The sequence below is a fragment of the Charadrius vociferus genome, unplaced genomic scaffold (genome assembly GCF_000708025.1).
Source record: "Charadrius vociferus isolate BGI_N301 unplaced genomic scaffold, ASM70802v2 scaffold174, whole genome shotgun sequence".
In the NCBI taxonomy this organism is placed as follows: domain Eukaryota; kingdom Metazoa; phylum Chordata; class Aves; order Charadriiformes; family Charadriidae; genus Charadrius; species Charadrius vociferus.
The window spans coordinates 832,757-856,905 of NW_009648441.1; the positions used below are offsets into that span (position 1 = coordinate 832,757).

The 24,149-nt window shown below is 39.7% G+C and overlaps 1 protein-coding gene across 1 annotated transcript in view; it reads left to right on the top strand.

Annotated features, from left to right (window-relative positions):
• Positions 1 to 977: 977 nt before the first annotated feature.
• The window catches only part of MOCOS (molybdenum cofactor sulfurase), a 201,295-nt gene continuing 178,123 nt past the window's right edge, over positions 978 to 24,149 (top strand). Inside the window, exons 1-3 of the mRNA XM_009885451.1 lie at positions 978 to 1,020; positions 2,425 to 2,514; positions 5,131 to 5,197. Of these exons, the coding sequence (XP_009883753.1) occupies positions 978 to 1,020; positions 2,425 to 2,514; positions 5,131 to 5,197 (200 nt within the window). The remainder of the gene's footprint in view (positions 1,021 to 2,424; positions 2,515 to 5,130; positions 5,198 to 24,149) is intronic.

The following is a 24,149-nucleotide window of genomic DNA, read 5'->3' on the forward strand; positions in this document are numbered from 1 at the left end:
CAAATGTTGAGAGAGCTTATTTCTTGTTTTGGGCAGTCAAGAGAGTATTAAATGCTGTTCTCTCTTTCCAGTTACACAGCAGCATTAAAGATAAAATAAAAGTTTAAGAATTAATAATTTTTCCTTTCTTAGCCAAATGTCCTCACACATTTTCAAAGTAATATACCCAGAGGAGATATTTAACAAAATGACTGGCTGTTTCTTTTTTTACCTCTATTTCACAGAACCACAATATTGTACTTCGTAATTAGCTATATAACGAATCAAATTCGAAAAACCTCTTAGGGGGCCTTTACCTAGAGACCTTTTAGCCCATATTGCCTCACAGGAGCATTGGTCAGGACGGAAAGCGCCCGTCCCCTCGTCAGTGGATGGTTTGTGTTTGGGGAGCCTCAGCCGGTTGCCTGGTTTTTGCTCATGCTGTACGGCTGCATTATCACTTTGGTGCTGTCAACCTCCTCAGGGCTGGAAGAATCCAAAACCGGCAGCTGTCTGCCTCCAGAGGAGCACCACTGGGCTGTGCTTGTGGTGCCCGTAAGAGCTAATGAGCCAAACGGCATCTCTGTGCGGGCTGTGTTCAGATAGAGCGTTGGTGGGGATTGTTGCCTCTAGGATGGCAGTCCTTCCTCTTTTCTTTCTGGCTTAGGGCTGCCCCTTCCCTTTCTCAGCTCCTGGGCTGCCTTTCCCAGCTCTCCCAGCTGTAACCAGTGACTGTGGGTTGTTTATTGCCCTGACCGCTGCCATTGAGCTGGGCCCCCACGGTGGTGGTTGTGGCTGTTCTTCCCCGCTTCAACTGCACCTCAGAGCAGAGGCTGTAGGCTGTGTAGCAGGGCCTGCTCTCAGGGCGGCCACAGTGAGCGTGTGGCCTGCTGGAGGGAAAGCTGGCGTCCCCTTGCTGGAGTCCCTTTGCTGGTGTCCCCTTGCTGGCCAAGGCCAGGCTGCTCTGCTGGGCAGGGGCCTGGCTGTCTCTCTGCATGATGTGGCGTCCCTCTCGCCCTCCAAACCCACTGTATTTTGGGGGTGAGCCGTGTGAACCTCTTCTGTCAGAAACTGGGCTGGCCAGACCCCCATATGTATTTTGATCCCCATATGCATATTTACCCCGGTATGCTTGTATGTGCCGCTTCTTACTGCTTGGGAGAAACTTTCTAGGATTTAAAAAAAAAAAAAAGTAAAAACCTAAAAAAATCTGTACATGTAATAAATCAATTCATTTTTTTCCACCCTCCGCCCCTCACAATACTTTTCCTTGACTAACTTCAAAGCCATCATTAGAAATTCTGCTTTTGCTAGATGCTGTAAGTGGGGAAATCTTAAGGCAGGGTAGGGCTTTTCTTTTTTGAAAATAAGAGAAGGGATGGGTGTCCGGATTGCTTTTATCATTAGCACTGCCTCACATCTTTACCTGCCGAGTCACTGCTACAGCAACATAATGTGTAATTATATATATTTTCAAGTGTCAAGGCTTCTCATTTAAAGCTTAACTCAGTTTTAAATCCCTGTGGAAAGGGAAGGCCTTTAAAATACTTAATAAATTCTAATCTTAATCATATTCATCATTATTAAAATTTGAAATAGGTTGAAATACTTAAGGTAAGTGAAATGAAAAAACTAATAAAGGGCACAAAACACACTGGAGAAATGGAAGAATAATTGCTAAAGATTAAGAAATCTAAAATGGCCAAACCTGAAAAAGCCTTCATCTCCAATAAGCTTTTATTTAAAAGTTTTGCAATAGCTTAATAATATAAAAGGAGATTTTAAAAATGAATTGAATGTTAAGTGCAGCAGAGTGGTAGGAAATATTTAGATACATTAAAACTTAAACTAGTCCTGTCTTTGAGCTGCAAGTGTGATTTAGGCCTTGTCCGTTCTTGATAGTTGCTTCATCTGTAAGCAAGGAGGCAACACTACTATTGTTGTTGCTATTAATAATAATTATTATTATTGTGGTAATAGTAGTTTTCAGAATAAGTAGTGCCTAGGAGTAACAAGGTACCGTGGCTGAAGATACCAGCTTGCTCAGTCTTGTACATGCAGAACAAAAAGATTTTTCTCTTCCAAAGAAGGTGTAATCTAAACATGAAAGGAAGGACCTGTAAAAATACTTTGATTTTAATTAAAAATTATAAAGATGCAATCAAAATATTTGGCTTCTATTGTATCCTTCTTTTTTTTCTGCTAGTGAATGAAAGATGCCTTGCTGTGAATACTGCCTGACTACTGGAACATATTTGAGAAGTGTTTTTTCAGAGCTGTAGAGACGTCTAAGGCAGAGAAAAATCATACCCCGGGATTTTTAAGGAAATTGGCTTTTTGTGTGGTGTACTGCACTAGGCGTGTTTGAATTGTGCACTTCTCAATGTAGTCTGTGGGAGATAAATATTTAAGAAATTGAATCTAGTAATTTTATTTTTATTTTAGGGATTACTTACCTTGACCATGCTGGTTCAGCACTTTTCCCGGAGAGTCTACTTAAAGCTTTTACTGATGACCTCAGAAACAACGTTTATGGTAAGTGCAAAACAGGGTTCTTATTAGTCTTCTTAAGGTTCCATCTAAATAGATCAAAACTGTGCCTCTTGAGTTGTTGGAAGAGTACTTCTGTACTTCCAACACTGCTATAGAGTAGTTGGAAGACCAGTGATTTTACAAAGGAGTCATAGTCCCTTTCTGTCATCCCGTGCTTTGTTCTTTGGTGGCCAAGGATGTGTCTGTGTTGGTGAAGAAGAAAAATCAAACGGCGCGTGACCCTCTTTCCCAGGGGTTAGGGCACCATGCTGGGGATAAACAAATGCAACATAGCTCTGAGCACTGTTTGTTCAGTCTTTTTCTCCCCACACAAAGTGCAAAACCAATTTCTTATGCAAGGACCATAATCCAGAACCTTCTCAGTGAGCTTATACAGTGTCTCAGTATGAGCATTTTATTTAGAAGAAAGCTTAGCTCAAAGATCCCAAGTGAATTTATGCAGGGAATAGGTGCTATATCTCTCCCAGGCTATTAGACTTAGGCGTATACTCAGAAAAAAGGATGTGTATTGCCAAAACAATCTTGCACATAACGATGTGAGATAAAATATCTACAGAATTGTGAAATATCTGGGTGGAGATTTAGCTGTTGCAGCTGTGGACATGGGCACTTCAGCACCACCTACAAGTACTTCACCCCCAGATCCTCTACTTAAACCTTTCATCTCTTTCAGACATTGTTATGAGGCTGAGAACCACACACTGAATGTGCTTTTATACAAAGGCAGCAGCTTCCATTGTTTAGGAAATATTGTTACTATGTGAGGCAATTTACATTAGAGTGATTCACACTCAACCAGAAAAAAAATATACTATACAGTATTATCTATATATGCTGTGAGTACTCTCACTGAAGTAATCAAAATTTCTTACTGTGTGGTACTGTCTGTGGGTTTTGTGTACTTTTTGCTACTTTTGTGTCTGTCTTGTGCTCCCAGATACATAGAGCAAAGTGATTCCTCACTTGGGAACTAGGTACTGCTGTCTTAAAACAAAACTGTGTTCACTCAAGCACCAGCACACTTGTGCTTATCACCTGGGCAAACCACCTGAGAATTCTGGGTAGTTTTCATTTTCAATGTGCCACTTTGTCATTTTCCACTCTCTTGTTTCCTGAATGCTGGTGAGGCCAGGATCCAAAGTGTGGATTTAAGTTCCACTACGAAATAGATGTTGTTCTTGATAGGAATAGGTTTTTTTGCTATTATAACGCAATATATTGATTTGATTACATTCAAAATCTCCTATTCAACTGTCTGTCAACGATATTAAAATTAATGTTCTGTCACTACAGCCATTGTAAAGTGAAATGTATGCACTCTGGTCTTAGTTATTTCAAACAACATTGGGCTCAACCCTTGTAATAAGTACCATCTGTGGCGGAAAAAAATTAAATTTGTGAATCAATTGAGTGCTTGTGAATAGAAATAGTAGTGCTGCCAGTTTGGAGCACATTTGCATAGTACCTATAATGCTATGGGAGAACAAGTTGTATCTTTTAAAATACTGCTTTCATCTAAAATGTTAAGGAGAGCTCTAGCATGGTCAAATCTCCTTTTTTCCTCTTTTTTTTTTTTTTAGTTACTTCTCTGATACTCTGAGGGCAGTAACTTGTATAAAATGAGTTCATGCAACAGACATAGGCGTGAGTGAAAGGGGAGTCTGACTTGCAGTTTGGTTTCTTGGTGATAATCCACAGGCCCAAAGAACTGCAGTTTAGTTGTTGCACGTGTAAATGAGGGAAAGGAATGTAGGTAAGAGAGATTCTCACTTCTAAATTGAGAATAGTTGAATTGGAAATTACAGAAATGCAAATCAGACGTGGAAAGCCTAGGTATTAGATTTTAGGTTTGAGCTCTGAATTTGTTATTCTTTTTAACAGCTTCACTCAATAATGATTTTTAAATTTTAAAAAGGGAGTAGCTAATATTGCAACCTACTGCAAAAACTGTATTAATGTAGCAGTATTTTTCTTGTTCTTTTTCCAAACTGTTTAGGCATGTTCTTTAAGCATGCGCTAATAGGAAAGTGTGCTGTGCCTGTGTGGATATTGCTGTAGTCTTTTTTGCTTAAGAAGATAAATTCATGCCCCTCTTATGTGCTGTCTTAATTGTTAATACATGCCTCTGCTGAGCTGTGCTAAGGTAGCTATTAATTTTGCACTAAAATTTATATTTTCATGAGCTACTTAAATTTCAGAGAGTAAAAAAAACGGGGTTAGTCCTGGTGTCCAGTAATGAATGTCTGTTAACTCCAGATGCTGTCTCTTCTAAATTGCTTCTTAGCTAGTGCACAAATATATTTATGAATGTGCATTCTATATGTAGTTTTTCCTAGTACATTTGTGCATATGCAGTTGCATTTTCTGTTTAAGAGATCCAGCCGAAGTTTCAAAGTCTGTCATAATTGCTTTCTTCTGTTACGTGTCCCTTCTCTTGATGAACTGCTCTAAGGAGCTTCAGGGCATTGCTGTGAAGTGTACGTTGAATCTTTCTTTGTCATCTTTTCAGGCTGGCTTGGTGTAATACTTTGATAAAAGAAAAAATTAATAGCAAAATTGTGATTAATGATTAACTTCTATATCTCTGTTGTCTCCTAGGCAACCCTCATAGTCAGAGTATCAGCAGCAAGCTGACATATGACACAATCGAGCATGTCCGATACAGGTAGAATAATCTTTCTTTCAGATTTTGTATGATGCACTTCGTAGTTTTCATTTTGATTAGGCCTGTGCTGGTTTTATGACTTTGATGTGATACCATTTTCTGAGGATCATCTGTCATATCTGAAAAAAACGCCTCACTCTTAAAACACAAGGTACTTGGACAGTCAAGTGTTGGACAAAGTCAGTTCTTTTTCTCCTGGATGCCCCAGTTCTCAAAGTTCTGTGGTAAAATTAGTGCTGTGATATAAGTCCACAATTTTAATTAAGATATAGAAATTGGAATCTCAAAAGCGATTATTAGTAAGATGGTATGCTAAGATAGAAAGGTGGAACTAAGTGCAAGAACATGGTTAAAATTCAGATTAAATTAAATAGAGCGTAATGGCTTGTGAGAATTTATAAAAAACCTTATGGGAATGTGTACATTGTTTTACAGCAGGTACTTAACTTCTGTTGGAGTAATAAAATACCTTTTAAAGTAGTTTTAGTGTAGTTTTTAAAGCAAAAAGAAAAAGAAAAGGTAAAATTGAGTGTTGGGGCTTTTGGGTATGGGCCAGAAATTGAACTGAATCTCTAAATGAGGTATCCCCCTGAAAGTTTAGGATAGTGTGTACTGAAAGTACACTTCTTGCCATTTGTTTACACCATGAATATATATATGCATACAGCTTAGGTTGTTGGTTTTAGGGGTTTCTTTTAGGTAACTTGCTATTTTTTAAAATATGTCTTTATTGAAGAATATGTATGCTTTGAGTTTATTTGCCTGATTTTAGTGGCACTTTTTGTGCAAGGAAAGAAGTGTCATGGATTCCTCTTTGTTTTTTTGTCTTCCTTAAGAGCAAAGATTTCTCCAAAACACATCACAGAATTCAGATCAATAGCAATGGAATTACAGCATTGTAGTATTCACAGCTGTAATGAAGAAAATCTGCCTTACACCTTTCTGCTGCTTTTTCTCTGACTACACTTTTATAAGGGTGTAAAAAACCAAGTTTTCTAGGTCGCTATAACCTGTTCCTCTAGCCCAACACCAACTTTCTGGAGAAAGTATTTATTTTTGCTTCTTCTGCTACCCTCTGTTATACTGTGCAGGTTGAAAACCTATTACTGTAGGGCCAAATGAAATCAAAGCAGATATTCCTATCTATGAGGAACAGCTGTTTTCAAAAGCAGCCACTTATAGCCAGGTACAGCAATACCTACAGCCGAGTCTCTTGAGCATACCTGTGTACCCACATGCAGTGTTAACATTCTCGTTTCCATTTACTCTCAGTGATATTTTGGTGTTGCCATTTAATCGTTCTTCTTATGAAGGCACAATAGAAAGTGTAGCTGTTTCTAGAATAATTACTATTTTACTCTGTGTTCTTGATTGTTAGGTAGTAAAGAAATAGACTTCCACCGTGTAACTTATATAGATTACTTTAAAAGAGCTGACATCTTTAGCTTGTTTTATTTTGGATCCTGCTTTAAAAAAGTGTGAGACTTTTGTAAGAGCAGGATGGGAGATGACAAGAATCATGCTAGTGTTTATATTGGGTTTTTGGGATGTTTCTTTTTTTAAAAAAAAAACAAACAACAACAAACCCAAACAAATCTGCATCCAAAGGGATGTTTTCAGTATTGTGCCTGATAGAATTTGTCATCTCTCCGTATAGAAATTCAACTATTATTCCCCAATAAAAATTTGAAAAGCATAGTCATCAAAAAGGCATAATCATAAAAATTCAGGAAGAAAATGCCCCAAAACACTGTCAGTAAGTCATCTATCTGAAAGGCAATAAAAGTATATTAAAAATCTATACTTCCATGCCATTGCAGCTAATCAAAATAAGCAATATGACAAGACGGGGAGACAGGCCGCTCTGTCCTGCGTCAGAGGACATAGACTGGATTTTCTCAGTGAAAGAATAATTCTGTGGGTAGTTTCAGAAATCTTAACATGAATTGTTTGCTTATAATTCTACTTTTGGCACATGGCTGCACTCAGAAGGATGGTTTTTTTTCAGTGTTTGACTCCAAGACAATAAGATTGTCTTGAAGTCAAGTCTTGGATTGTCTTTCAGTCAAACACTGAAAAAAAGCCATTCTGGGGAGGGACTCTTTGTCAGGGAGTGTAGCAATAGGATGAGTGGTAATGGTTTTAAACTGGAAGAGAGTAGATTTAGACTAGATATTAGGAAAAAAATCTTTACCTTGAGGGTGGTGAGACACTGGAACAGGTTGCCCAGAGAAGTTGTGGATGCTCCATGCCTGGAAGTGTTCAAGGCCAGATTGGATGGGGCTTTGAGTAACCCGGTCTAGTGGGAGGTGTCCCTGCCCATAGCAGGGGGGCTAGAACTAGATGATCTTTGAGGTCCCTTCCAACTCTATCCGTTCTGTGATTCTATGATTTATTTTAATGTTTAATTTGATTTTCTGATGGGATGACACAAGCAACTAATTAAAAATAAACACAAAACTTAATTTCTGATTTATATTTGTTGATATTGGTGATAGCAGCACCAGAATAAACTTTCCTAATCTGCCAGTGCACTCTGTTTCACAGTACAAGGCTGAATGATTTGGTTTTGCCTTCATATTTGCTTGACAGACAGAAGCTATTCTTAGAAAATGGATTTGCAAGAAAATAACATAAATAATTAAATATTTGAGTCAATGGATGTTCTCTATGATTTACAAAATTACAGCAATCAAAATGGCTTACCTCTTGACCAACTTAAGTACAAAAAGAGTAAAAATAACTGCTTTATTCTTAAAAACATTGCTTCTCTTTACTTGAAATGAACTGCTGAGAGATTTTTAACATTGTTTGTATCTCTACATTAACCATGAGTGACACTGAGAAGAGGAAATAAGAGCTGTAATAAACCTTACCTAAATGTATGCATCAAAAGATTATAGATCCTTTTTATGACTTTGCTTACGGATGTGTGGAAATGCCATTGCTCTGTTTCCATACAGCTAAAGAACATGACTGCAATATCTCCTTACGATGCTGCAAAGATAATGCAACTCAGAAATTCATTAAATTGAGTATTAAATAACCCTTTTCCCATATGCAAGCATTTTACAATACTAGCTTTCTGAATATTTTAAAACATTGTCCTTGTAGATCTTTCACTTGCAATATCAAATAGTGCAGCAGTGTCTTCTAACCAGAGCCAGACTGAAGTTTTAGTGTTGTTTTATGTTTGTGGTGTGTTTAAGATGTGCAACAGGATGCCTTTTTCATTTAAACACAGTGTTATTGAATTTAATAGAGTTCTGATGTTCATCCTTGAACTTTCAGGTACTATGAAATATTAAACTTAAGCATACTTTGGGAATTCAAATATATATTAAAAAAAAAAAAAAAGGCAAGAAATTTCAGCTAAGATTTCAGCACCAGGCATCTCCTAGACCCTGGCAATATGTGTATTATAGAATTTTTTCACTGAATCTAAAAGGATTTGGCATTGAGCTAAATGGGATCAACTTTAAATATAGAACCAAAACGTGTATTTCTATAAAAGCCTCTCTCAAAATATGCCATCTAAGTGAACTGTAAGAGGAGAATAATCTCTGTGGCCTGCACATACGAATGAAAAAAAGGTGCAGCGGTCATGCATAAAATGAATGTAAACAGCTTAGTATTTTAACAAAATATTTGCTTCTGTGGTAATACACACAGGTGGTATTGGATTTTGCTAAGGAAGTGGTCTTTTAAATGCTGTTTATAATTTCATTTACATTGTATTTGTAGAGATCATTTCATGATAGCAAGGTAAAGCTGTACATTCCTTCTATGAACATTGTACCTTGCTTAGGAAATAAGTTTCCATTCCAAGACTTTTTTTTACATTATCACATGTTCTGAAATGGTGCTATGTGCAAGATAAGAATTTTTTCTTTATTCCCAGGTTTAAGCAGTTCTGTGTCTGAAAACAGTAATATTCGAACTGATACATACATGAAAATTGGCTGACCTTTCCTACACAGTAAGAAGTGGTAGATACAGTATCTGCTTAGTATTGATTTGTCCTTTGCAAAGGTCATCAACGGGAGACTGTACGGATGAGTGACATCTGAGTGCTGCATCCTGTCCTCCTTAATGGTACCTATCAACTTGAGAACCTTGTTTCAAAACTAGGGTGGGTCAGCCCTTTTGCATGCTTGTTTTATAACGCCATTTGCAAATGCTGCTTTTCCTGATCCTGCTGCTCAGCTGCCAGGGCAAGTCTGAAATACCATAGTTGGTGAAGTCTAGCAAAAGGAGACAGGGCTCACTGGGGTGACTCTGTACATGACAAATGGGAGAAGCATTAGAAGATAATTATAAATAATGGATAGGATTTTTTGGAAGAGCTTGATAATAGGCAAGAGGGGTGATCTTTTTCCTCATGGTTCATGAAATGATTTTACGTAGGCGTGCAATGAAACAATCCCAGTGTGCCCACAGTGAGCTGGCTGGTATCTCAACTCTGTTATGCACTAAGCGACCACAGAGCAATGGCTTTGGTGCAGATGCTTCTTGTTTTCTCCTGGCCATACCTAGCCTTTTATGCAACTGTGAGAACCTTTCTTTTTTTTTTCCTTAGCACTAAAAGAAAAAAGCTAGGGGGATGGATAGTAAACTTAAAATGAAGACAAAGGACTCCATTTTATAAATAGTTGTTTCCAGGAGTCAATCCATTGCTTTTGATGGGTTTAGTCTTTGCAATCCTATGCAAGGTAGTAAAAAGCTGCTGGACAGGGTAACAGGTACTGTTACTTTGTAAAGAGTTAGGAGACTGGTTTAAGAACCAATTAAATCAGTCTGATTTACTTTGGAACTTTGCTCCTGGACTTTCATCTCTGTTTTAAAAAATTCATTAACCATTAACTTGATAAACTGAAGCTTTAGAAAGGAATTTGCTAATACCGTCTGTTATTTTTCTGGTAGTCAGCTTTACTCTTTCATGGTTTATCTGAAGAGATTGCAGTAAACACAATTTGTACATTCATGGTCATGCTCTTTGAGTAATCTTTGTTGCAAAGAAAGCCAAATCTGGAATGTGTCATTTATTGAAGGAAATAAATATTTCACTAAAATAAATTAAAATCTGGATGTTAAGATTACTAGTTTATGGACACAAAGGATTAAATGCCTCTGGGCAATTCTCAGTTTAATTTCTGTTGGTGGTTAGAGGGTATTTTGCAAAGAGGTTTGAAAAAGGGTGGATATGACCTTTAATTTTTTTCCTTCCCAATTCAGAAAGAAACCTCAGGAATTGGCTTTTATAATGCAGCTGTGACAAAAAAAGCAATGGAGAATAAGTTTAAAAGTGATCTTGCTACGTCATTGCTCTCTAAATAATATTCAGAGTAGGGAGAATGCTACAGGCTTACTTGGATTCAGGCCACCATGTTAGTTCCCATTTTATAAGTGCACACAGCCTCTCTGCCTCCTCAGCTGCTCTTTTGGCCTCTGTGTCCGCAGGGAAGCCTGCGAGAGGGCATCTGAGCTGATGAATGAGATATTCCAATATCTCATTGGAACAAAATACAAATAGTGAAATTTCCGCAATGCAAATTCTATTTTTTCGCTTCTCTTCATCTCTTTGCTTCTTTCTGGGCTTATATGGAAGCATTTTTCCTTCCCTAGGCTGTACAATACTTGTAGAAGAAATGCAGTATTCCTCCTTCTCCTGGATTTGCAGTTGCTTCCTAAGAGGCAGTACAGTGAGAAACTGGTCTATGACTCTTCTGGTAACACTTGTTGCTCTGGCTGTTTAGTGAGTAGTAACATTGTCCTGTCTAGCTGTTGGGAACCCCAGCAGTCCCTTTGCCAGCTCCAGGGGAATCTGACAACCTCATTACTGGCCTTGATGATTATTTGTTTTTTAAATAAGGCTTTTGGAAGACCATATATTTAGCACAAAAGTAATTTCTGCCATCCCCTGTGTGCACCTGTTGTGCTTGACAACTTTGTTTTGACTTCAGTGCACTTCTGTTTCTCAGCGTAAGTTAGGTAGCATCGAAGAGGTGCTCCATTTGTTTCAAGTCAAGTTAAGAAATTTTGAATGCCATCTTGAGTTATGTGTGTTGTCCAAAATTCAGCTGATATTTTGTCTCATGTAATATTTTTGAAGACTGCAGACACTTTCTGTTTTGCTCCACCATCTGGAGCTTACTCAATGATCCTCTACCAAGAAGTTCATGACTGATGAAAGTTTAACCTATGCTGTTTATATCTTCTGTTATATTTAACATCATAACCCTGGGAAAGACTAATTCATCTATGTTTTCAGAAGCATAGAGATAATTTATTTCTGCACTGTTTTAAGTAGTCTAATAATATTTCTGTGAAGTTAGCAAACCCAGTACTGAGCTCCATTTTGAATCTTATTCAGTTTACTTGTAAAGCAATCTGAATACTTCATCTGTGTTTATAATTAAGTTGTTGAAGAGACACTACAGCATTCCCAAGGGCTTCCCTGGTGGCATCTGTGTCTCAATGAATCTGAAATTCCTCGTGTCACTTCTGCTGAAAGGCAGAGCTTGTTACACTCATCCATGTATTTGCTACCTGAGCCTTACCCTGATGCAGTTTTAACCAGCAGATTTCAGTCCTTAAACAATCATCATTTGCATTATGAGTCTGTTTTTCCCATCCAAAAGCATGTCAACTCTGATTCTACTTACTGTTCTGTTTCCTCAGCTCTTTGGTACTGTTTTTGTTGCACACACTTCATGATCCTGTCTTGATTTTTAGCAATTCAAACACTGCTATCCACTGAAATGGTTATCATTATGAACAGGAGCTAGCTAGTTGATGGTGTATTATTTACATTATTTATATATATATATATATCTTTCTAAACTACCGGTGAACTACTAACTTCCTGAATATAGCGATTTATTCAGGAGCGTCCATTATTTTTTCTCCAGAAGCAGATATGAACTGTAAGTAGTGACAACTTTGGGGACAGGTGACTCTGTAGTGTTTGAGTGATTTCATTACTTTTTTTTTCCTCTCTGTTTTGATATACCCTGAGAATTATCTTCTGTCCCTGTTACATCAAGTATAACTGCATCAGCCTTCTATCTCTGACAACGCCATTGGCTTTTATGCCTTGTTCCAGACTATCTGTAGCTCATCTAGTCTTCTTACAGACAGAACAAACACATTTGCTTTGCCAGACAATGGTACATGCCTTTAGCTCTCTCTTCCTCTGATGAGCAGGTTATTTACAGCACCCTTCTAGATGCTGTAGTCCTAATGCTGGAGGGTTTTTTTTCTCTTTTGCTGTCCTCTGCAACCTGCTGTCTTGCTGAAATTCTCAGTTAATACCTCACATCTGTTAGTGGTTGTAGCCTTTTTTTCTCTCCTCAGCACTGAGAAACCACTTGGCCACAGGCAGATGCCATCTAGCTGCGTTCATTAAATATGTAATGGCTTGTTACTGAGGCCATTGCTGCCCTGCTGAAAATTTGAACCTTTCTGTGGCAAAAAGCAGGGTAGCTGCGCAGCTTCCAGGCTGCCCGGGTGATCTGTTAAACACCCGAGGGAGTGGAGCCAGTGGGAGCATTGCAGCAGCAATGTTGAGCCGAAGAAACTGAGTAAGCAGAACAGGGAGTACAGGAGGATGGGGTAATGACGTGGTGCAAACCGGCTGCCTTAGTCTGAAGGTGATGAAATGAGAGTGCGAAGGCCCAGTAAGGGTTTTGGGTGCCAAGATTCAGGAGAGCCAAGTCATAAAGACATCCCAGCTGGTATGGTTCAAGAGTATGTGAATGTACATGACTTTCAGGGATTTTATGTCTCATCTCCTGTTATTACATGGTACATCTACTGTTGATGATCTTTCCCCACTGGGAGGGCTAGAAAACTCCTTCTTCCACTGCCTCATGAGAAGCGAGTTTCCTTTTGTTTCTGTGCCAAAATTTTCTGTTACCTCTAGGCTTTTATGGCCTTTTCTACTATTAACCTCTTCTGATGCATTTATATAGAGGAGACCTGTCCCATTCTCTTGTTTTCATGGGTTCAACAAGATAAGCTCCTCTAGATTCTACTTCCGAGGTGTATACTTCATCCCCTACTCCAATCCCATTGACCTGGTCTGTAAACTTGTTCTGGATCGCCTTCATCTTTCTGAAATGTGTAGCCAAAATAGAATGGGGTCATTGAAATGAGTCCTGCAGTATGGCAATCAAGGGTGTGGTAACTGAGACAGAATAAAAGATTATTTAAATAGTGATGTGACCTGATCAAATGTTCTGGGTGCTAGGAGAAGACAGAAAGTATTGTAAAGATGAGGAAATGGCACAGGCATTTCAAATGAGTAGAGGAAATCTTCAGGCACAATAGATTTACAGAATGAATGGAAGCACTCTTTGTGGGGATTCTTCTAGAATGTAAAATTTGTCAGAAGAGTGTTTTTCCTGTTTGTTTTTGTTCTGAAAGTTCATGCTAGGTGAAAGTGATAATGTGGTCCATAAACTGGTTGATACCGATATGAATGGAGCAAAAATGAAAGACCGAGATTTTGTACAGAGAGGTATTATGTAGGAAACCACATTGACTTGAAGAGGAAATTATTTAATTAACTTGATCACTTTGAGCATCTGGTTCTTTGAAGCTAAATGCACTAGCTTTCATTGGTAGTTTGAAAATATGCAGCAAATAAGTGCCTAAAACTCAGGTAGACCTTTGTAGTATATGCTGGCAATATTAATGAGTTCCTTCTAACTTTCTTTATTCTTTCTTTTGTTTGCTCATTTCATTGGTTCAAGTTTCTCACCTGGTTTAAACTTTCTACTTCTAATATGAAGGTTGCAAGCAAAGATAGTGTCCATGAAATTAAAGGGTGTCTTTAAGAAGCAGCATGAGCCATGGTAAAATACAGGAAAATGAAAGATAAATGAAGCAAGTCTTTGAACAGACCTGTCTCCTTTATATTAAGGTTAATAATGTCTAGTGAATCCAGGTTTAATTTGCTGGATTTTATTAGTATATTTGATATGTTTAAAGGCAGAAGAAAATTGCATCATTAGTATTATTGAGTGCCAGCTCAATAACTTGTTGCTAATACTTCAGAAGTTATTGCAAGCTTTTGGATGATGAGACTGTTTAGAGGAGTAAGATGTGTATGCTTTGGATTTTATGAAGACTCCTTAGGCTTGTAATGAATTCAGGGTTCACAGTCAATAGTGTTCAAAAGAGCTTTTCAGCACTCAGACTTCTCTCAGCCATCCTGTTACCACTTCTTTTCATTTGTCTTTCTTTACCTTTTTTAAGGTGTTTAGTATTTCACTACATTTTTTTGCACAATACCTGTCACACGATAAAGGAGGTTTTAGAGATATGAATCAGTTATTTGGAAAATCTGTTCACAGACCAGAGTCTTCTGACTTGTGAGTAAACTACCTATGAAAACAGTGTTGTCTTGCAGGAAGAAAGAAGAAAAAAAAAAAACACACCAAAAGGCCAAAGATGATGAACAATACTAAAACTGACCTCTGGAATATAATGCTGAAGCTTTTGTGCTAACAAGGGAAGGACTCTGCAACAGAGATGTGAGGCAGAATCCTAGTAACTTTTGCCCTGCCAAGAAAAATTTCAGACCCATTGGTACCAAAATCCTGGTGCCAAAATCCTGGGTGGTGTCCCACTCAGCCATCTTCTAGGATGGTAAGTGGATCCGTGGTAAACCTGCTGCAAAACCTTCAGTTCACTCACTGTCCATGCTAAGTTCCTTGAAACAGGAGAAAGAGATCTGCCTGCCAGTATGAGCTTGTCTGAAGGTGTCTTGCTGTAAATTCATAAAAGCTGAAGGTTGTTTTATTTCACATAGGTCTGTCTTTCTGTCGAAAGCTAAGACTAGAATCCAATACGTTCTGTTAGATAAGAGCTGCTCTGCTAGCACTGCAGGTCTGGAAAACCTGTAGTCCCACACAGATATGGTCCAAACCTTGAAGTCCACTTGTACAAGCCTGTCTGGCTTTCCATGGACTAAACAGCAGGCCACATAGCTAAGAATTTTTATTATGCCAAAATGCTTAATGTGAACTCCATTAATATCTGACGTCTTCTGGAAAAGTGGCATGGCGAGCTGTATGCAGTCCAGGAGATTCCAGGAGTGCTTCAAAGACAACTTCTTAAGCCATGTAATAGAAAGCCCTACCAGAGGGGATGTGATACTGGACCTGATTGTCACCAACACAAGTGAGCTAATCGGTGTTGTCAAGATTGGAGGCAGCTTGGGCTGCAGGGATCATGCGCTGGTAGAGTTCGCAGTACTGAGAGATATGGGTCAAGCAAAGAGTAAAGCGAGGACCCTGAATTTCAGGAAAGCAAACTTTAAGCTCTTCAAGGAGTTAGTCAATAGGACCCCCTGGGAAACTGCCCTTGGGGACAAAAGAACAGAACAGAGCTGGCAGATCTTTAAGGATGCTTTCCATAGAGCTCAAGAGCACTCAATCCCCAGGTGTAAGAAATCTGGAAAGGAAGGAAAGAGACCGGCATGGCTGAGTTGAGACCTGCTGGTCAAACTAAAGGGCAAGAAGGAAATGCACAGGCAGCTGAAGCTGGGACAGGTGTCCTGGGAAGCACATAGGGATGCTGCCTGGTTGTGTCAGGATGGGGTCAGAAAGGCCAAGGCACAGCTGGAGCTGAACTTGGCAAGGGACACAAAGAATAGTAAGAAGGGCTTCTACAGGTATGTCAGCCAGAAAAGGAAGGTCAAAAAAGGCATACTCTCCCTGATGAGCAATACTAGCAAACTGATGACAATGGATGAGGAGAAGGCTGAGGTACTCAATGACTTCTTTGCCTCAGTCTTCAATGGCAATCTCTTCCCATACCTCTCTAGTGGATGGACTGCAAGGCAGGGCCTGGGAGAGCAAAGTCTGTAAGAGAAGATCAGGTTCGTGACCACCTGAGGAACCTGAACATACAGAAGTCTATGGAAGCTGAGGAAGTGCATCCCAGAGTCCTGACGGAATGGGCTGATAGAGTTGTCAAGACACTCTCCATGGTATTTGAAAAGTCGTGGCAGTCAGGTGAAGATCCCAGTGAATAGAAAAAGGCAAACATTGCACCAATTTTTAAAAAGGGTAGAAAGGAGGACCCTGGGAACTACCGACCTGCACGCCTCACCTCTGTGCCTGAGAAGATCATGGAATGAATCCTCCTAAAAGCTATGCTAAGGCACATGGAGGACAGGGAGGTGATTCAAGACAGGCAGCATGGCTTAACCAAGGGCAGGTCCTGCCTGACCAACCTCGTGGCCTTCTATGATGGAGTGAGTACATCAGTGGACAAGGGAAGAGCAACATATGTCATCTATCTGGAATTCTGTAAGGCTTTTGACATGGTCCCTCACAACATCCTTCTCTCTAAATTGGAGAGATACAGATTTGATGGCTGGAGTGTTTGGTGGATGAGGAATTAGTTGGATGGTTGCATCCAGAGGGTAGTGGTCAACAGTTCAATGACCAGATGGAGATTGTTGACAAGTGGTGTCCTTCAGGGGTCTGTATTGGGAGCAGTACTGTTCAGTATCTTCATCAATGACATAGCATCAATGACATTGAATGCACCCTCAGCAAGTTAGCAGATGACACCAAGCTGAGTGGTGTGGTTGACACGCCTGAGGGATTGCATGCCATCCAGAGGGGCCTGGACAAGCCTGAGAAGTGGGCCCATGCCAACCTCATGAAGTTCAACCAGGCCAAGCACCAGGTCCTGCACTTCAGTTGGGGCAACCCCTTGTATCAATACAGGCTGGGGGATGGAGGGATTGAGAGCAGGCCTGCCGAGAGACTTGGGGGTACTGGTGATGAAAAGCTGGACATGAGCCGACAATGTGTGCTCACAGCCCAGAAGGCCAACCATATCCTGGGCTGCATCAACAGAAGCATGGCCAGCAGGTCAAGGGAGGTGATTCTGCCCCTCTACTCTGCTCTCGTGGGACCACACCTGGAATATTGCATCCAGCTCTGGAGTCTTCAACATAAGAAGGACATGGACCTGTTGGAGTGGGTCCAGAGGAGGGCCATGAAGATGATCAGAGGGCTGGAGCACCTCTCCTATGGGGATAGGCTGAGAGAGTTGGGGTTGTTCAGCCTGGAGAAGAGAAGGCTCTGGGGACACCTTATTGTGGCCTTCCAGTACTTAAAGGGGGCTTATAAGAAAGACGGGGACATGACTTTAAACTAAAAGAGGGAATATTTAGACTAGATATAAGGAAGAGATTTTTTACAATAAGGGTGGTGAGGCACTGGAACAGGTTGCCCAGAGAGGTGGTAGATGCTCTATCCCTGGAAACATTCAAAGTCAGGTTGGACAGGGCTCTGAGCAACCTGATCTACTTGAAGATGTCCCTGCTCATTGCAGGGGGGTTGGACTCGATGATCTTTAAAAGTCCCTTCCAACACAAACTATTCTATGATTCTGTGATTAATATGGTATAAACAGTATAATGTGTCCTTTTTAGTAACGTACTTGGGAAATGTTTTCTCTGCTGCAAAAAGTATTTCTGGATGGTTTTGACCACTTGATTTTTATCTGCAATCATGAAACAATGCATTTACAATAACTGTTATTACAGCCTGCCTTTTTAGCTCTTTGGGTATTACCGTGCTTTCAAACTGGAGTAAGAAACTGGACAGACTTCTGAAGTGGCATGGCTGAGACAGTGTATGAAGACAGTGACTGAGCCTGGATTAAAAAAGACCTAACTCTACTTGGTTGTGTTCCTTCTCTGTAAATAGTGTGCTACAGGTGGATAATTTCTGTATTATTGTCCACGACTGCAGCATAAACTTTGCCTATGTTTATTTATGATGAGTTAAATGTGTTGCGGCAGTACATTGAAAGGAGTTTGTAAATCTGTCAGCAACAGGTTACCTTAGCCAAGGAAGAAGCCTAAACAACCATGAAATAATTCAGGTAACCAAGCTTGCCTGAGCCAAAATGGGTAAGAGCAGTGCCTCTCCTCCCTCCTACTCAGCTGACATAGCTGCTCAGAGGAAAGAGGGAGGCCTCTGATTTTCTGGTAGCTCTTTCCAGCTGTCTTGAGTCGCTATCTCAGTAAATGGGATGCTGGTGCTTCTCTTCAAGTCTCCCTCTTTCTTCTTTGGGTGGGAGAAAATTTTAGCACCTGCCAGCCCTTTTATATATTGTCCGAAGGAAGTGCGTAAGGGTAAATTTCTGTCAGTCAGTGAGAAATCCATGCTGTGTGTGATATAGTCTAGTAATAAGTATAATATGCTGCTTCATTTGTGAGAGGAAAATAACATAACCTGGTGCACTTTATAGACACAGGTACAAGCAAGGAAGTTCTGTGGTTTTTCAACACCTTGAGCCACACCTGTGAAAATTTAAAATCAAAGATACATGAGGTAGCTCACAGTAGCAGGTCAAATACAAAAGACTTCATCTGAAAAAGTGTAGAATGTTCACAGAACGTTCCAAATTTATCTGACCATGTTTGCCTATTTAAACGTCCAAATGGGATGGGATCGCTATAGCAAATAGCACTGGCATTTAGCGTTTGTAATGAACTTCAGAATGAGTTTGATGAAGTATGCTTTTAGTATAAATTGGAGTTAAGCTGCACTGCCAAAATGTGATATTATAGGTGGTATTCTTAACAATGAAGTGCAAATGAAATTCTGCCTGCTTTTAATTAAATAAGCGCACACTCCACTGAGTTTTGGAAATTTAATTCTCTTAATCTGAAGTCTCAGGCCCTGAACAGCTATTGTAATTTGAAAGATAGTTCTGATATCTTTCAAGGCTGTTTGTACTTAACAAAATACTCATGCTGTTTTCTTTTGTAAATTTGGAACCCTTTTGATTTCTTTGGGTGTTTTTTCTATTGTGTAAAAAAGAGCTAAGATAACCTTCTTCCTGCTTGTGGCCCCGGAAAGCCAGAGCTGTAAGCACAAGTATCAATGAAAGGGCTAAAGTACCTGGATTCTGGTGTTTCTGCTGATGGGTTGTTGGTTGTGGTTGTCTGCTGTGGACGGTGCGGTGAAGTATGTTGCTGTATGCGAGGAAGGCACACCTGGCGATTCAGAGCCATCCCAGACCTTCCAGAGTGGGAAGGGATTGACCACAAATTCTTGCTGGGAAGATGCTCTACTGTTTAAACAGCATGGCTTTGATAAGAGGCTGGAAAGCCAGGTGGCTGAAGATGTTTCTATGGAGAGGTCATAAGGCTTGGAGGAGATTCCCCTGACAAAGTCTCCCACTAGACGTAATAAATTTAGACATACCGTTGCTAGTTATTTTGTTCTCAGTGCTGTGAGGAGATCTGCAAAGCTGATTGAAGGGAGCGGGGGGAAGGAAAAATAACTGTCAACAGTCATGTGATGCTGTGCTTTGAGTTATATGCCTTTTGAGAGAAATGAATATATGCTTTGTTCTTTTCTACCCTCTCTAATTTCATTATCATATGATTCAAGTTACTACAAACTAAACCAAAGATGGATATGAAGTCATTTAAGAATGAGAAACACTATTTTGTTTGATAAGGGTACATGATATGAAGTGAGGTCTGGTTAATTGGCTAGTATGTAAAAAGTGCTGATATTTCTTGAGTTTGGTATAGTCAAATTTAAATGTTTTGATGATGGTTTTTGCATACAAAGACCTTTATTCAAACCATGTCAGAACCATATATTAGAGATGGCAGTCTTTTTGAAAATGTATGTGACTTACATGTTTTGGAGTCATCTCAGTTTTATTTTCACAGCCTAAAGTATTTTTTGACCTCCATTATAAGTATTTTAAAAACAGTGGCATATAACATTTTCTATGTCACTTACTTGACTTTGATTTTGAAGTCTAATTGAGGTTTACTTGCAATGAATTTGAGCTCTCAAATCACTTAAGCCATTACTGTAGCAGAAGCACTCTGCCTTTAGGCTGTACTTGTATTTCTACATTAGCAGAATTGTGTTTTGTACCTGTACAGTGAAATTCCCCATATCAAACTCAAACAAGAGAAATGGAAATGAAATCATCCTTTTTGCTCCCTCTTTCTACATGGGAGAATTTTGCTGGCGTGGCTGTATTGATTTGTTATAATATATCTGACCAATGTAGTAGCTATGGCAGGAGAATTAGGTAAATACAGAATTAAGCATTTGGGGAAACAATATTCAAAGTAACTTTTCAAGAAATCAGAGTTATAGTGTGCAATTAACGGCTTAATGGACCTTTACCTCTTCTAGCAGCTCATTTTAAATGAGACAGATTGCTTGGCAATGTTTAATAAAAAGTTTGATTACATACAGTGTGTAAAATGAAGACTTTAAAATTAAGCATATTCAGAAGTAATTTCCCTCAAGCACACGTGGGTTGCTAGAAGAAGAGAGCGTGTGTGAACTTGATAACTTCGAATATAATTACTGAGGTGCGAAGCATATTGTGTCATTTAAAATTTGTGAATGGCAGCTCTAGGGGGAGGTTCAATCACAGCAAAATATAAAAGTTGCTAAACTTGTTTTTACAACGACAGTGAAAGAAATCGCCCTGGTGATTTATTCTGCGTAGCATACAGATCGGTGCCACTTTCTAGAACAAAAAGAAAAACCAGCAAAATACTGTTTGGTGAACAGAGGCCATCAGACTTATCTTTCATTCATTCTAATGTGACAAAGCATTTGAAGACAGCTTTTAAAGGAGCTGTGAGATGAGTTGTGACGTAAATAATTCTCTACCAGCTTTGGTCGTGTGCTGTTACTCTCTCCCATGGCCTCCTTCCATGCCTCTTCCACAGATTCACCCTTGGTATTGGAGTCAGCAGACTGGATGACAATGATTTCGAGTCCAGATGCTGCTGAAGCAGTGGAGACACGCACATACGCTCAGCGTCAGCTGTGGCAAAGATGGATAGTTTTTGGCAGGGAGCAGGGCAGACAAATGGTCAAAACCACTGCTGCCAGACTCACAGCAGCTCATAATAATGGTTGTAGCATGCAGCATGCCTAAGGTCCCTGCTAGGCTGGTGTCCTGTCTCTGAAAGTGGATATGCAAGATGGCAAGTACTCCCCTGGAACGTGCCCTTCGGTCAGTGCTCTGAGCGGATGCTCAAATTGCTTGAGACTTGCGCTGGCTTGTGGATGTAGGGCTGGAAAGTCCAGGATCCTGGATATCACTTGGTAGAGAACAGCTTTCAGAAGGTTTTACGTCTGGGTGCATACTTCTCACCTGTCTTGTACATCATTCCCACTGTTAATTTTTTCAGGGGAGTTGTGGTAGATGGTTTTCAGCTGTATGTAACTTTTATACTTTTGTGTATACACAAGCGAGTGTGTTGCCCAGGAAAAGCTACTGATACAATGTGAAGACAAGAATGAGAACCCTAAATTCTACCTAGCAAATTGTGAGAAGATTATTACTGTATTATGCTACATTTTAGGGTCTGTTAGACCTATTAGAAAATAAATACATGTTCCTCCGCTACATTGGTAGTCATACTGCCACTGAACTTTCTGAACCTGCAGTGTTTATAGTTTGATAAGCACAATCTGTTTTATGCTAATGGTGTTATATTTACTTATTTATGTAGGTAATTCTAAATGGAGCCTCTCACCATTGTACTAGGTGCTTTGCACAAAAATTAAAAACATGAATTACATAAGCTACGTGCAGTGGGTACAGTAAACTAGGGCTGCTGATCAGAATGGCCACCACAGCACATAGTTTTATTTCAGATAACTCAGCTAAAGACAGAGAAAGGCATGCAAGTCAGGAGAGAAGAACTACTAGTCAGATGCAGAATTAAATAGTGGGTTTCTGTGCTCTGTTCTAGGTCCCAGCAGCAGTTTGTACCTGGCCAAAATGATTAATGAACTGGAAATAGTGTTCCAGTAAATTCAGTCATGTATTTTCTACATTTCTTGAATAAATGTTTCTTCGCTTTTCCTTAGCCTCTCTGCTCTTGATGTTTGCTCACAGGTTTATCTGCTGATTTAATAACAACACAAAGGGATTGTTACGTTTTCCTTCTGCTACTGTGGGCAGGTGATATGGTTACAGGAATGAGCTTTGCAAGGCAGAGCAGCATTGAATACAGAACCCTATTTTGTGTTTTGTTATACCTCTGTAGTCCCTGTGATGTGGCTAGAAGGCTGATAGTGTGAAGAGGAAAAAAAACCCAAATTCAAATCTGTGGGTGGTAGGCTACTGACAGAGAAAACTCTTTGGTCTTCACATATGCAATTTGTCTATTTCTGTGGAGCAGACTGAGATGAGAGGCCCTAAAATAATCTTGAAACCCCAGAGGGTTCTTATACTCTTATGCAGCTGCCATTATTTTGTTTTTATTGCTTGCATTTTTCTCCAGTCCCCTTGCCCACTCTTTAAACCCAAGTTTTAGAAGACATTCTGCTTGAGAAGTTTCTCAGCCATTTTCACAGCTTTTTCTGCTGAGCTCCAGATTTTAGGACTTTTTGACATTCTCTCCTTTAGCTTCATTACATGGAATAAGACTGGTCTCATATCATTATTGTTCAGGGAAGAGTTATACTTTAAGAAAAAAAGGCATACTGACATTCATCACCATTTTATGTGATCTTATTTTTTTTCCTGCTTGTTTTCTATATCTAAAGTGTTATTTTCTCACTTCATAGGCTGCACTGGTTTTACTTGAATATTCTAACTCCTCAGCCCCTCTTCAGTGATTTCACTGTCAGCTGCGTCACTTTGAGATGTATTTCCCATTTAAAAACAACTATATGAGCTCTTTTATGTCCTGATATTGCCTATGTAAAACAGATCTTCAAACCAGCCCTGCTGCTTCTGAATAGCTGCTAGAAAAGCAACAGCCCTTAGCTTCTAGCCAGGTGCATCCCTTGAAAAGATCTGAAAGGCATACTGTGGACATCAGAGTATATATGTATAATGGCAGCAGGCTTTTAAAAAATACTCTGCATTAAATGAACTGCTAACCAAATAATAACAAAACAAACCCAAACCCCAGAACAGAATGTAAGATTCCTGCATCTCTGCCTCTGTGGGTCTCCGGTCCTGCAGCTGAGCCTGTATCTTACGTCTGTGCCAAGACTTGGTGCTCTCGTGTCAACACGAGGAAGATTCCTTGCACTGACTGTGACATTGTGGGTGTTAAAGCCCACAGCTGGGACTTATGCTCCCAGGAGGGAACCTGACATGGTAGCTGTAAATATTGGGAGTCTTGCAGTATCTCCCTTCACATTTTTGAAAGCCTCTGGATTGACAGTGCTAGTGAAGAGTACAGTAGACTTGTTAGTAGGCTTGAATGGGCATTTTGCTTGACTGCCTGGTGCACGTGTGTGGCTTGCCTCCTGACAGATGACATGCTTTATAGCAGCAGCCTGCTCACTTCTTTCCCCACCAGAGATACTTATTTGAGTCTATTTCAACTGCAGCTGATAAACCCAGCATCTGATCTTCTCTGTACCAGAGAAGTCTCTGAGTCCTCTTTCCATTGGTAACACTGATCTGAAATTTGACAGCATCCTCAGGAGGAGCTTGAGGTAGAGATGCTACTAGAGGTTGTGTCATGGCATAAAGTTTCTTTATCACTGGGGTTTGATTTTAGATCCTCTGTGAGTTTTTACTGTGACAATTTGCTTCTAACAACAGAACAGAGAAGTTGCACCAACAACAGAGAGTTCAGGTTGGATAATCAGAGGGAAGATAAAGCATGAAGTAGAAAAATATAAAGTAGCTCCTATGTGTGCATGTCTAGTGGAGGTCACAAAAAATATTTTCCTAAGCCGTCTTTTCTTCCTGATTTGGGCCAAGGATTTGAAACTTCATTTTTTTTTCCTGAGAATGCCACTAATGATTGGTCAAAAGACTTGGTCCCTAAAGTACTGCTCTTACCCAATTAATATTAGTTATACGGGAAACAAGTACAAAGTGGAGGAAGAATATAGACGCACATTACATGTGAAGTTTTCATACTTTGGTAACTGCAAAGACTCGTAAT